The sequence below is a fragment of the Neophocaena asiaeorientalis genome, unplaced genomic scaffold, assembly GCF_003031525.2.
Source record: "Neophocaena asiaeorientalis asiaeorientalis breed wild unplaced genomic scaffold, Neophocaena_asiaeorientalis_V1.1 scaffold298, whole genome shotgun sequence".
Lineage (NCBI taxonomy): Eukaryota > Metazoa > Chordata > Mammalia > Artiodactyla > Phocoenidae > Neophocaena > Neophocaena asiaeorientalis.
This window is the reverse complement of record NW_020171997.1, coordinates 582,978-597,622: the sequence shown is the minus strand read 5'-3', so window position 1 is coordinate 597,622 and position 14,645 is coordinate 582,978. Positions and strand designations below refer to the sequence as shown.

The 14,645-nt window shown below is 40.4% G+C and overlaps 1 protein-coding gene across 7 annotated transcripts in view; it reads right to left on the bottom strand.

Annotated features, from left to right (window-relative positions):
- The window catches only part of GALK2 (galactokinase 2), a 135,529-nt gene that overhangs the window by 49,741 nt on the left and 71,143 nt on the right, over positions 1–14,645 (bottom strand). For all 7 annotated transcript variants that reach the window (XM_024748916.1, XM_024748925.1, XM_024748934.1 and 4 more), the window contains 2 exons: positions 3,588–3,686; positions 1,951–2,103 (listed from right to left, as the gene is read on the bottom strand). In XM_024748916.1, coding sequence (XP_024604684.1) covers positions 1,951–2,103; positions 3,588–3,686 — 252 coding nt within the window. The remainder of the gene's footprint in view (positions 1–1,950; positions 2,104–3,587; positions 3,687–14,645) is intronic.

Sequence of the window (14,645 nt, the reverse complement as noted above, 5' to 3'; positions counted from 1 at the left end):
CTGAAAACAATGTTGTGTACGTTTGAGGTCTCCTCAGGAAGGCAGCACTTACTCATATACCTCAAAATAAAAAGTCAACAAGAATAAGCCCTTAAACAAATAAGACACTAATTTCTTCCATCTCCTGAAAGAGGAAGTTTGCCCTAAGAGGGAAAAACATTCACTGAAGCCTTTGACATTGAAAAGTTTACTGCACTACTTCTTCTCATATATGCACTGATCAGAAGAGTTTAATATTGAAACATTTCTTTCATAGAATTTTTAGAAATTATCTGAATAAGTAAATTGCATATTTAAAACACTTAAATCATGATTTAAAAAAATGTTTAACACTAAAATTTTCCAGAAAAAAAGAAAAACTTTTATTTTCTGGCTCATCCATTCCCAACTTCACAACTTCAGGGGATGGGAGTAAGGGGCAAAGTGGTATGTCAGCCCAAGGGATAACTACACCTTACACAGCTCCATGGTATCTAGTTCAGTGCTGGGCACACCCTATGCACTTGTAAAAAATTGTGAAATTGAGCAAAATAAATATGACAGGGCAGGTAACCCAGGAAATAGTTTTTCATTTATTCAACACATGTTTACCCTGTGCCTACTTCAGCCTAAGCACTATACCAGGCCTTAGGGATATAAGAGTTAACAAGATGGACAGTCTTGGCCCTCAGGTAAAATCAAGTCAGAAAGAAGAGACGGACATCAAACAACTGTGATAAGTATCATACCTGAGAGGTGCAAGTGCTATGAAATACAAAGAGAGCCCCACCTTAGTCTGGGAGTAAGGAAGTCAAGGAAGGCTTTCCTGAGGGATACTTAGGCTGAGACTTCATAGAGGGCTGGAGCGAGAGCATTCTGGGCATGTACAAAGTCCCTGCGGTGAGAATAAGCATCATGGCTAGAGTGTAATGGGACTGAGGGATGCTAAGAGAGGAAGAGGATGAGGCACATATCGGATCTTGCAGTTCTCTCCAGGAAGTGATAAGGACTTTTGACTTTATTCCAATGACATGGAAAGCTTTTGAAAGGTGTTAAGCAGGGGAACTACCTGATCAGATTTAAATTTGTAAGCCATCATTCTATCTGCTATTTGAAGGATGATGGGGAGAAAGCATGGTAGAGCTCCTGACCAAGATTCTACTCCCCAGCTCCCAGCCTCAGTTCTCTCCAACTTTTAAATCATAACATGTGCCATTCTAGATCTTACATAACATTTAATTTCTGTGCCACTTTTTAGAGTACCTGTTTACATACCACCTGATCAAATACTAACCATTTCCTATTTCAAATCCCCCTAACCTTTACTCTCTACTCTCTCTATTCTTATGTCCTGTATCCTTTTGTATATCTTCATGCTAAGTGTACAACAGGTATTCAGTGAATACTTCCTAAGTAGATTTAAGGCTAGACTAGCAAGTGTCTTTTAAGCTGTGGAACAGAGAACTGCCAAGACTCCCTTCTGGTGTGCATTTCCCTAGTAGACACCAAGCCTGTATTTTTAGAAGGAACAGTGATGGCCAATGGTGCATGTGAGAGGACTGAGGGTTGAGGCTATCGTCACTTTTGTCGAAGAAACAAGATTAGTTATGGTCACCTCCCATCATTCACCCCAACTATCTTTCTCCACCCGTAGACCTAACCCATGGCCTGTACTACACAGATATAAGTTGAGCTGTCCTCTTCTCCCCATTTCCACCCTAGAAGACTCAACTGTGAAGTTCACATAGTTTCCAAAAAGCTAGAGGTTGCAAGGCACACCTATACATTTATTTATCTCGTGAGTTTGAAATCAAATTTCTCTGTATTAAAAAACTTCAGTTAGGACATTGCTGCAGTCAGAATGTTGCCCTAAATTTTAGGGAAACAGACAAAATAATAGGGAACAAAGAGAAAAAGAACAAGAGAAAGCCTAGTGAAACTTCAAGTTTCACTAGTTTGCCAAGTTCATACCTTTGCAGCCAGCCGACACTCCATCACCCTGATATTGAAATGAGAAGTTGCTGCTTTATTCATTTCCACACAACTGTTGGCAATCACAAACACTGCTCCACTTGGGAGTTTCACATCAGTTGCCCTCAGAGGACTAAATTCTATTAACTTGGCCTATTGAGAAAAAAGTGACAGGTGAGATATAATGTATTAGAATTCAGAAAACGTTTAACCATTTACGCATTTATTTACCTTAGTAAAAATTTTTCCCCAAAATGCATCCATTTATTCATTCAAATATTATTTACTGACTTCCAGGCACTGTACTAGGCACTGGAGATACAAGAGTGAACGGGACAGACACTGTCCCTGCCCTCATAGAGATTACAATCTAGTGGGAAAGGCAGTCAAGTAGTCAAATACACTGCCAGGTTGTGTTAAAAGGGTAGCAAAGCACAGGGCACTATATAGAAACACAGCTGTAGCACCTGATCAGATATAGCCTAGTGTAGGTGCCCCTGAAAAAAAGGGAAATCTAAACTGAGACTTAAAGGATGAGCAAAAGTAGGACAGACAGAGGGTTTCTTTACCCAAACAGGATGTCAAGAAGAGGGAAGCGTATAAGCACGTTCACAGGCAAAAAATAATATGAGGTGTTAATAGAGTTTTGGGTATTGCAATTTAGCTGGAGCTTAGTGTTTGAGGGATGAGCCACGGTGAGAGGATAGAACTGAGCGGAGGGCAGGTAAAGCAGGGGTCAGATCATGAAGTACTTTGCAAGCCCAAAGAATTTGGACTTTGTTCAGACTCTACAGCTAACTTATGTTAACAACAGGACTCTTGCCATCATGTCTGCTTGTCAGGTCTCATCCAAAAGACCCAGAGTGTTTTCTTAGCATTAAACCAAATTTCCTCATGCCTCCTGTCTTTGGCTTAGGGGAATCAACAACAAATACTCTTAATAAGAAGAAATCCAGGTATTCTTGGAAAATAGCCAAACCCGTAGGAATCTGATCGAAAACTAAGAAAAGATTTTAAAGAAATGTCTGTTTCTATTTTGGAAATGGTCAGTTTATGGCAACTATGAAAACCTCTGCTCTGTCTATGGGAGTTGATAACCAAGGGGAAGTGGTATTGGCTAAGGAATTCATTCCTGGCTTCCTGTCAACATTCTTTTCCCTACCACTAAAGCCCCAAAAATGTTGGCAGAGAAAAATGATACCGTAGAGTAAATTACAAAAAAGAGGACGAGTGAATATATGTGGTAAAGAGAACTAACATTTGGGTTTAAAACCAACAGGAGATTATGAAAATGCCATGAGATGAAATGATTTGGGACAAGAGCGAGAAAAGAGGTCCCAATAACTAGGGAGTTGAGAAATCGCATGCTTACAATGAATTAGAAGGACGGGGGAAAAAAAAAACCTAGACACCTGAGGTATGATTCTGGAAGCTTAAGGGAGAGGTGATCAACATGAAACAGAGTCAGTGAACTGGTGATAGCCTTGAATTACAAAGCAGTTGAGAAATACTATCCTACAATAGAGCCTAAAAGAATAGGCTGCCCAGGAAAAAAAAGCACTCTGGGGATCTCAAGCCCTTCCTCTCTGGGTGAACATTCCCTGGTGGATATTTCCAAATAACTCAATGCCACCTACAGTTCCTTCTTCTGCAAGAAATGATATGGACTGGTCCATCCCTCCTCCTTCAGTGCCAATGTAATGCTCACTCTTGGTGCAGATTTCTGCAAGTTCCACCTGGAAAAGTAAACATTGATTTGCACTGTGAGTAAATCATAATCTGTTGCTCATTCATTTCCTACTCCAGACATGACATATGGGTTTGAATTCCAGTGCAGCTCTGATCAACTGATAGTAGCTGCCTGCAGCATTGGGTTAACAAGAAGTCCAAGACTACCATTAAGCTCAACAGGAAAACATACAAAGATCAATTAATGTCTGCTGTGAGTTGGAATGAGATATTGACTGTGCATGTTGTGTACAGTCTCGTCCCGCAGTACCCACAGGAGATTCGTTCCAGGACCCCACAGGATACCAAAATCTGAGGATGCTCAAGTTCCTTATATAATATGTCAAAGTACTTGCACATAACCTATGCACATCCTCTCATATACTTTAGATAATCTCTAGATTACTTCTAATACTTAATACAATGTAAATACTACGTAAATAGTTGTAAATACAATGTGAATGCCACGTAAATAGTTGCCAGTGTGCAGCGAATTCAAGTTTTGCTTTTTGGAACTTTCTGGACTATTTTTTGGAATATTTTTGATCCATGGTTGGTTGAATCTGCAGATGCAGAACCTGAAGATATAAGGAGGGCCGACTGTATTTGCTATCCCTAAAAGACTCCACAGGGCAAGCAGTTTCTCCTGTATTTGCTCCATTCCCTCTCTAGACTGGCATCACCAAAAATCTCATATGGGCACTCACTCATTTCTGCCTCAGCTTTCTTTGTCTCCCAACAGTGGACTACTCCACAGTCTCCCCACAGCCAAAGTGAGGTCATCCAACCTTATTTTCCGGTCCAAAAGTAATGCTGCCTCTGTGGCTTTTCCACTAAATATAAGAATCAGAACTAGTGTCATCTCATCAGACACACCTTCCTCCAATCAAGATGAAGAGGCCCAATACATTAATACATTTCTAATCCAAACTGAAAATGTCAAAATATCTATTTAAGAATCTTCTATGACTTCCTATTCCTTCTATGTCTTCTTATTTCCTAGAAATAAGTTCAAATTCCTCAACCTGGCATTTCAAAGCTTTCCAAAATGTGCAACCAATTTACACATGAAATCATATTATCTACCACTCTTTTCCAATTATATTTGCCTCCATGACCATCTCACACATTTATGTAACCTGGTATTATTTCCTGTCTTCTCTCATATAAATCCTATTGCCATCCAATATCTGGCTTATTGGCTACCTACTATGGGCAAGTCCACTCAAATCTTCCTCCATCACACAGTCTTCCTCAAATACTGTTCCCTCTATGGCATCCTGCTTCTCTAAACCCCCACAACACTAACAGTATCATCCACTTACCCTACTATTCATTCACGCATTCATTTTTTTTTTTCTTCTAAGACTTGATTCAAGCCTTTATTTCTTACCTGTTTTACTGGAAGATTCCCCTACAGTGATCATTGTGAAGCACAGATATAATCATCTCTTGCTTGCTTGGTTGCCAGTGACTTGACGATCATACTTCTCATTGTGGTACACAACATCTCTAACGACTTATCCCTTGCTCACACCTCCATCCTGCTCTCCCACCACTAACCCCGTAAACCCTAGGCTCAGACCACTGGAAAAATGCTGTTCCTCGTCACCCCCAGGCTCTCTCAGTGCCTTTAAAACTGTGATTTCCTGTCCTCCTCACTCAGTACTCGTCTCTCCAGAATCCCCCACTCGTCATCAGGATTAACCCAAGTGTCACCTCTCCCTTGGAGCCCTCACTACCGCCCAAAGGCACACACACTCCACATAATCCCTCTTCTGTGCTCTCTGTATATAACTCTACGCTCATTTACCAAACCATGCTTTAAGTGTGGCCTTCCTTGTGTGTTTATCCATCAGTCTATGACAGCCCATGCAGTGCCCAGACCAGAGCCCACTTAACTAATAAGACTGAATCACATAGTGTTCATTATTGCTCTTTAATAGTGTCAGGTTTCAATCACATCTATTTACCCCAGAAAATTGTCAGTCCTGTGAGAAACAGATAAAATAGCTGTTTCTTTTGCGTCCCCTACCTCACACAATGCCGAACACAAAGTAAATACTCAAAAAAACACCCGCTGCTTTCACTTTCTGAGAATAGCTGCCCAAACATCATTTGATAGATCCTGTAAGTGTCATATTCCTTGTTGGATTCACTAACATTAATTTTGCTTCACGACACGAGGTAAGCTTGGTATTTTGACGTAATGGGCATTGTGCGTGGCCTAAGGAACACACCAGAACCAGCAATCTTCCATAATAGGCACATTAAAAATAAATTAGTAATCAAAAGGTGAAAACACTTGGATTTTAAAATGTAAAGAAACAATATACCCAGGAGAAGAAGTCCATGCACGATTCATGAGGAATGAGGAGACCTGGGTCCCTACATAACTGTGACAGCGGCGAGTGTGAAAAGTCACCTCCCCACAACAGCAGTAACAGTCATACTTACATGCTAAGTACCTGGCATTATCTCTCCTTTAGGCCTCCAAACAACTCTCTGCTTATCCTTATTATACAGATGAGGAAAATGGGACTTGGAGACATAAACAGCGGAGAAGCCAGGACTTGAACCTCATCTGCCTGACTCCAGAGTTTGTGTTCTTTTCACACCGGACTTTTATTACTCCCCTACCCACTGCCAAATAATATAACCAAATAACATAGCCTATTTTTTTCACTACCTCACAGGGATGTGAAATGACAAATGAGATCACCAAAATTTAAATATTCTCCCTCTTAAGAGGAAAGAAACTAAGGCATCGAGAAGTACATGCTTATTAATTGTTTTTAAAAGCCTCTGAATGTGTGGCAACAACCGTATACTTTAACAGAAATATGTTAATTTTTCCAGACTACCTATCTCCACGAAATTCAGAGGGACCCCAGGAGTCCCCAGCATCTCTGTGTCAAGGAGAGTCCATCTGCAGGGCTGCAGACATCCCTATACTTTGCTGATATCTCTCATGCTGAATTCTGACATGTGGATCTCATTACTGGACAGACAATAATCATGAGTTTTAAATGGAGGAAACAAAAAGAAAATGAAGATAAGAAAGATGAAGGAAAGGATGACTCATTTTACAGTCCCCCCGGAATGCATGAGGAATTCAGTGGTAAATATAGAGGAAAGAAACTAGTACCAGAAGCTTCCAAATCTTGATTAAAGCCCCAACCCTCCTGCCAACTAGCTAGGTGACCTTAGATAGATTGCTTAACTTTTCTGAGTTCCCATTTCTTCATAGACTATTAATAACAATAACAGTTTTCACAGTTAGAATTTACTGACTACTTACTATATGCCAGGTATTGTTCCAATTGCTTTATATGAATTAATCATTTACTTCTCACAATGACCCTATAAGATAGGTATCTCCTCCTCATTTTACAGACAAGGAAACTGAGTGGGTTTATTAGTTGAGACTAGGCTAGTAATTACTAAAGCTGAAATTTAAACTCCACTTGTCTAACCCCAGAGCCCACACTCTTAATCACCAGGCTATATTACCTCCCATCCATAATATGGAGAAAAATACCTACCTCCCTGGCTATGGGATTATTGTGATTATCCAGTGAATTAGATAAAAACATCCCATAAACTCTAATGAAGTATACAATTTTAAATTTCATTATTTTTACAGAATGAATAAGGAATCATCTGATTTATACAAGTAAGTAGCTAAATCCCAAGCCAAATGTAAAAACAGGTTTAACTAACCTGGAACTCAGGACCATTTTTTGAACTGTTCAGGGGGAGTTCCCTAGTGGTTAGGATTCCAGGATTTCACTCTCATGGCCCTGGGTTCAATCCCTGTTTGGGTAAAAAAAAAAAAAAAAAAAATTTTTTTTTTAAACTGTTCAGGGAAAGAGAGAACTTAAAAGATTCTGGGTGTCCCTAAGAGAACCAATTCAACAATAAACTGTAATGGAGCTTGAGACAAACAGGAGAATGTGTGTTCCATTTAAAGCATCCCAGTCTAGGGCTTCCCTTGGGGGGAGTCCCTGCCTGCCAAACAAAACATGCCTGTAGTATAAACTTCAACTGCAGGCCCACAGGCGGCTCCCCAGTGGCCCTAGCCCTTCACCCCCATACTAAAAGCAAAAAGGTCAAATCCTAAATGGTTATGAGATGTGAAGAAACTAGACACAAAAGATTTTTTTCTAATTTCAAATCTTGTTTAAGGAAAAACTTGCATGCCTCCGACAATAAGCAAAAATCAGTGCTAGGCCCATAGCCTTAGCCAGGGATGGCATGACCTGAACTCAGAGAACAATTAATGGAGGGGCCTTAACAGCAGGGGATGTAAACGGGAGCAGAGAATGCCTATCATTCTGGGTGATGTGAGAGAGACATGTGAGCCTGCCTCACCCTTTCTATCCTTGGGAACACTGGAAATAGAACCGTAAAATGTGCTCCAAGAGTTACAATCAGGCAGAGTGACGTGCAAAGACACTAAATACTCCATACACACTTGAATTATGTAAAATATCAAGAGATTTCATGAGAATAAGAAGGAGCTGTCAAAAACACATTAACAAAAGTGTATGGAAAGAAGCCTATCGGAAGTTAACTTCCAGAACAAACCGAATCACGCTTTGTGACCACCTAGAGGGGTGGGGTAGGGAGGGTGGGAGGGAGGGAGACGCAAGAGGGAGGAGATATGGGGATATATGTATACATATAGCTGATTCACTTTGTTATACAGCAGAAACTAACACACCATGGTAAAGCAATTATACCCCAATAAAGATGTTTAAAAAATCAATAAATAAAAAATTATTAGGCAAACATCATAGTAACAATTCTAACAGGCAAGATACACTAATGGATAAATGGATGAAAGTTTGAAGAGAAACAGAACAGTTACAGAAATTACTCCAAGACACTTATGAATTACAAAAGGAAAAATAGTGAAGAAATCTATTGGGCAGCAACTCAACTAAATGATAAAGTTTAAAATCACTAGTAATAAGATATATCAACATCATGATAGAATGCATAAAGAAGGACACATCACTTCTGTGATATTCTTGCCAAAAAATGCATGACCTCAATCTAATCATGACCAAAAAATCTGACAAACCCAAATTGATAGATATGAAAGTACTAAATAACTGACTGCAAAATAACTGAGCAGGACTTTTCATGGTATCAGGGTCATGGAAGACAAAGAATGAGGAACTGCCACAGATTGGAAAAGCTTAAGGAGAGACCATTAAATGCAATGCAGAATCCTGGATTAGATCCTGGAACAGAAAAAGAACATTAGGAGGAAAACTGGCGAAGTTTGAATGAGGTCTACAGTATAGTTAATAGTATTGTATCAATGTTAATTTCCTGGTTTTGAAAATTGCACTATGGATATATAAGTTGTTAACATTAGGGAAAATGAGGTGACGTGTGTACCTGAACTCTTATTTTTTAACAGCTTTTTTGTGGTAGAAGTGACATACACATATTTAGTATAAATTTTAATAAGCTTGACACATGTATCACCCATCAAAGCATCACCACACGATAGTGAACACCTATCCATCACCTCTAAAAGTTTCCTAATGGCCTTTTGTGGCAGCATAATTCTTTCTGAGATCCATCCATGTCATTTGTAGTTCATCCCTTCATACTGCTGGTAGTATTCCATTGTATGCCTATACCACAGTTTGTTTGTTCATTTGTCGGTTGACGGACATTTGGGTTGTTTTTAGCTTTTGGCTATTATAGATAGAGCTGCTGTGAGCATTGGTGTATAACAAACAAAAAAAAAAGAACAAACCAAATCAAATTTGAGGACCGGATCCCTGATGCCTGAGGGATTCTGAGGTTCACCTATCCCCCAAGCCCCTCCCCGCAACACACAGGCAACCTGAGAACCCTCAGGCAAAAACAGCAAAGCTCTAATGAAGAAGGGACTCATTCCCCTCCCACCAATGCATCAATGTCTTCTTCTGTCCTTACACCTGAGCATGTCAAGAACCCCAGGCGCCTCCAATCTCCAGATTTTTCCGAGGTTTGTAGCCAATAAACTCATTTCTATTTTGACTCCTGCCCTCTGGACAGTTAGGAGAACCGTGGCATTATTCATGGATCTTCTTTTAAAGCTACTGAAGATAGTTAATGAGGCTACTTTAGCCCTTTGTGTGGTTCTTCTCTTGAAGCAGCCTGGAAAAGAACCAAAAATCACATGGCCTCCCAAATTAAACAGTGTACCCATCTGCTGACCAGTGGGGATCCAGTAATAACAGAAATAACAGGGTTAGGTTTAATAGTCACTGAGAAGGGCTAAAGATTCATAAATGTGTTGCCTAGCTAAAACTGGACATTTATAAAGACAATAAAAATACAAAAGACTTCAAGATATCAATACAGTAAATTTTATTTTTGTTTAGCAGTTTTACTAATGAGGTTGTTAAAAGCAGAATTATGTAGACAGAAAATGTTAATCTTTCCCTATGGGAAGCCTTGCTATTAAGAACACGGACCCTAACTGAGACAGCATCATCCAGCTATTGTAGGTCATCAACAAGTGCAAGTTAAGAGAAAAGAAGGAAATGAACAGCCCCATTCATTCATTCAACAGTCATTTAAATACTAGCATCCTACAGATAAGTGGACAGGTCACTCAGTGTCTTCCCTCAAGGAGCTCACAATATTGATAATGTCTTCAGGTGAACAAGTCTTTCAAAAGAAAGTGTAAAACTAGTGTGCCAGAAATGATTTGCCCCCTAGATGTGCTGTCCACCCACCTCCATCCTACTATCTGCCCAGGAGGCTGCCCAGCATGAACTATATCGAGCGGCTCCTGTGTACTCTGCTTTCCACTGGGTGTTTTCAGCAGAGGACTCTGGCAGGAAATGGGGAATGAGGGAGGGGGGAGTGAGGTCACGCTGCCAAGATCACCTTCAGACACAAGGGCATAACAGCTCAGCTACAACTAGTCCTCATTACCTACTACACCTTTGGAAATAGTCGCTATGAAATAAATTGCCCTTGATTATTGAGTGTGCTATTTCTTGTCATGACCCTGGCTGATATATCTACATAAGGTGAAAATGTTAATGGCTCCTCTGACTTTTCTTTGCCTCAGATACTTTCTCAACTTTCTCCCCCTGCAATCCTTCTCCACCTTAACTTTCAAAATGCCTGGGTTCTTACTTGGGGCTATTTTCAAATTCTTCCCCAAATTGGCAAACCTGTTAGGGAGACCCCAGCCAAGTAGGAGAAACTTCATGAAACAGCACCAAGGTAAATTTTAAAAAGACTGAGATAGACTTGCTTTGTTTTGTAACATGGCTGATGACCAAACTCTAACTTGTGGACACTTTGGAGTGTTCTAAGTTGGGGGGGGGGGGCAAGTAGGCTTGCTTTAATTAGAAAAAGAAGAAGGAGGCTATTATTTCTTCTTCACATCTCTAACTCAAAGAGATTAGTAACTTTCAGATTTTTTACTTCAAGAACAGTTGCCTGAGGACAATGACAGCCAGCTCCCAAATGAACATAGCAGATGTGACTGACTCTGATGGTTCAGGCTGAAAAGTTCCAGTAAATAATGCAGGAAAGGACAAAGGAGGAGTTCAAATATTAAAGAAGTCAGCAACCACAAAGAAACAACACTGAAGAGGATTCTCAAAAGTAAATCTGAAAACCCTGCTAAAATCTAGAACCATCAAAGAGTATGTACTCGCGAGTGTATATCACACACACAGAGAAAAGTGGACTCCTCCATCCATGTATGCTGAAGAGAACATAATCTAATGAATCTGGAGAAGGCTAGTAATTGGGGAATGTGGCTCTCAAAATATCTGGGGTGCTTAGTGAAGGCAGAAGCACAGTCTTCAAGTCATCTCCCTTCAAACTGTAAAGAAAGAACAAGGACCACTTGCCTAACCTAACTGACCTGCAACCTTGAGTCATGGAGGGGCCCAGATTCTGAGAGGAGGCCTTCAACAAGGCAGGAACACTGCATTTTATGTGAAACAGTTTGGGATTCCAGGTCCATGGGTAACATGAGAAAATGTCTATGATAGGTTTCTTCTAGATCTCAACCATTGCTACCTGTATTGGATGAGGAAAAACCTTTGTAGGTGCCTGTAACATACAACCTTGAATAAATGACAATCCTGGATGTGCAGATATGTGTGGTAAGACTATTAAAATGCTAACATGAATCCAACAGGTAATAATGAGATGCAAAGGGAGGAAAGAAAACAGTACCCTCTGTGGTCCTGTAAGTGAGGGCCTCAGACAAAGCATCAGTGTCACTGGGGGACAGAGTCGGGCCTCACCCCAGACCTGCTGAATCAGAACCTGTAGCTTAACAAGAGCCCCAGGTGATTTGTAGTCACATTAAATTTGAAAGCACTCCTCTAAAAAAATGTCCTGCACTGAGGCTTTTTTTTTTTTTTTTCTGGCTGCACCACGCAGTATGTGGAACTTCCTTGACCAGGGATAGAACTTGCACCCCCTGCAGTGGAAGTGCGCTGTCTTATCCACTGGACCACCAGGGAAGTCCTCACTGGGGCTTTCTTAATAAATTAAGCAGACAGGAAAGAATAGGAAGAAAAAAGGGAAGGAAGCTAACAAATGTCACATGTCTTCTAAGGCAAGATACTATGAGCATATTTCATATGTGCTATCTTATTAAGTCTCCAAAATGACTCTGAAATGTCAAAATTATAATTGCTACTTTATAGAGAAGGAAACTGAGGCTCGAAAAGGTCAATAAATTAACCTAAGCTAAGAGTCAAAGCCTGATAGGGTTGGCTCCAAAGTCCACCAGGCCACCTTGTCCACCTGCCTCAGAAAATGGAGGCTGTGCCTAGACACTGGGTCCCCGTAAGCACATGGAGCAAAATGTATCCACACCAGAAGTGAATATCCCTCCTGTAAAAATTAACAACGGAGTTGACCATGGGGCCCTAGGAGGCAGATATTTCTGAGTCATCACAATTTCACTCCATCTTATCCCCAGGTTAGAAAGAAAAAAATCTACCTTGCTGGACTGTTTGGGGCTTGAAGCACTTTCTCATTATCCGTCTCCAAATACAATCCCACACACCTCCCTCCCAAACAGCCACAACCCAGAGGGATCTCAATATAAGGCTGACATTGTGGTAAGATTTATGCAGCCTAATAATAATAACAGCAGCTAATACACTGAGTCAGACATAGTTCTAAACACTTTTCATGAACTATAAAATTTCAAATCCATGAGGGAAGTTCTCATTAATAAATGCATTTTGTAATGAAGAAACTGAAGCATAGAGAGGTTAAGTAAGTTGCCCAAGATCATTCAACTAGTAAGTGGCAGAGTCAGGATTTGAACTCAGAATCTTGGCTCTAAGGTTTCGACCACAATACTATGCTTTACCCCTAAGGGGAGTGGAGTTTCAAAGGTGAGCCAGGAACCCAAAATTCAGAAGCCCCCAAAAGCCTTCTGTGTATACTTTTATCTCTCACTGGCACAATTAATTCAATCCCTTTCATTGTTTAAATTCTAAAGAAAGAAAGAAAGGCCAGCAAACACATACCAAGGTAACTATTATTGGGAAGAGGGGAGGAGGTGAGACAGAATTGGAAAAAAAAAAAAAAAAAAGTTGTTGTGGGAAGACAGCAGGAGGCCGTGGCCTGGCCACATTGATGGACTCAGACAAGAACATGACCCAAGTCACTGCTACTAAATACCAAGGGGCCTACACACGCCTGTGGTAAAGGCTGGTGTCACTCGCTTGGCTAGCAGACCATTTATTTTGGCTCTGACCTTTGAAGAATGTTAAGTAATGATGATAATGATGGATGGGCAGCAGGCCCGCAATCTCTGTGGTTTGGCAAGTGTGTCCTGGAACTGCACATCCCTGCCCATGGTCAGAGGGATGCTCCCACTCCCTGGGGGGGGAGGGTTCTTCATGCGGAGTTTTGAGCGGCACTGTCCTGTCCCACCCTCAAGGTCCGAACTGCAGGAAATCTGATTGTAAGCTGGACTCTCCGGGGGAAGGTAAGGAGTCGGGGGAGCATTAGATAATTAACTATTCTTTTTCCCCCAGCATAACTGTTCAAATTAACACCTGTTAATTTTCCTCATATGACTCCAATTGTACAGAAATGGACCCAACCCAAAGAGAAAAAAATAACTCCCATGAATCATCATCTAGATTGACCAAATCCATAACTCAGCAGACACGTTTGCCTGGGAGAGAGGATTTTATGTGTACAGTATTCAATTCACAAAGACTTTAACATGAAGTGGGAAGAAACTTTAGGGTCAGGAAATGGTGAAGAGTGTTAAAAGAGTTGTTACAAGGGATATTTGAGTTGTGCTCAAACGTTATGTCAAGAGCATCTACTATAGGTCATTGTAAGAAACAGTCACATGAACATCATTTTTGCATTTGTTTTCAGACTGCTGGAGCGGTCATTTTCATTATGCTTTGTGTGCTGTAAAGAATCCATGTGAGAAATGCATTTTAGAATTTAGTACCCCCAGAGAAAACATTGCCTCCTCTGAAGAACTGGAATGGTTTCTCTCTTCTGATCACAAGACCTATATAAATTACTATGTTTCCCTTTTTACCTTGGCTTCCAGTAATCTCAGTAAATACAGTTAAACAAAACAATTATACTAAGTAATTAACAGATGGTGTGCTTTCATTCTTCTTTCCTTTGCCCTGGTTTTTAATTTCTAAGTTATTAACCTTATTGAATAAATATTCTTGGTCGTATAATTCCTAGAATTTTTTTCAAAAGAAAGTAAATAGGCACTTGGTACAAGTAAAAGAAAAAATTGAGACATAACAAGCGTCAGGTGGATAGTCATATTAAGTAGGGGAATGATAATGATAGAGTACATTCTAACAAGGGAGACTAAGAATGGCAAGGAGGTCCTGTGACCATATTCCAGAAGGAACTGGTGAAAGAATAGTAGATGTGTGAGGAGCCAGGAGAGCTTCCTTAAACTTTGAAACACT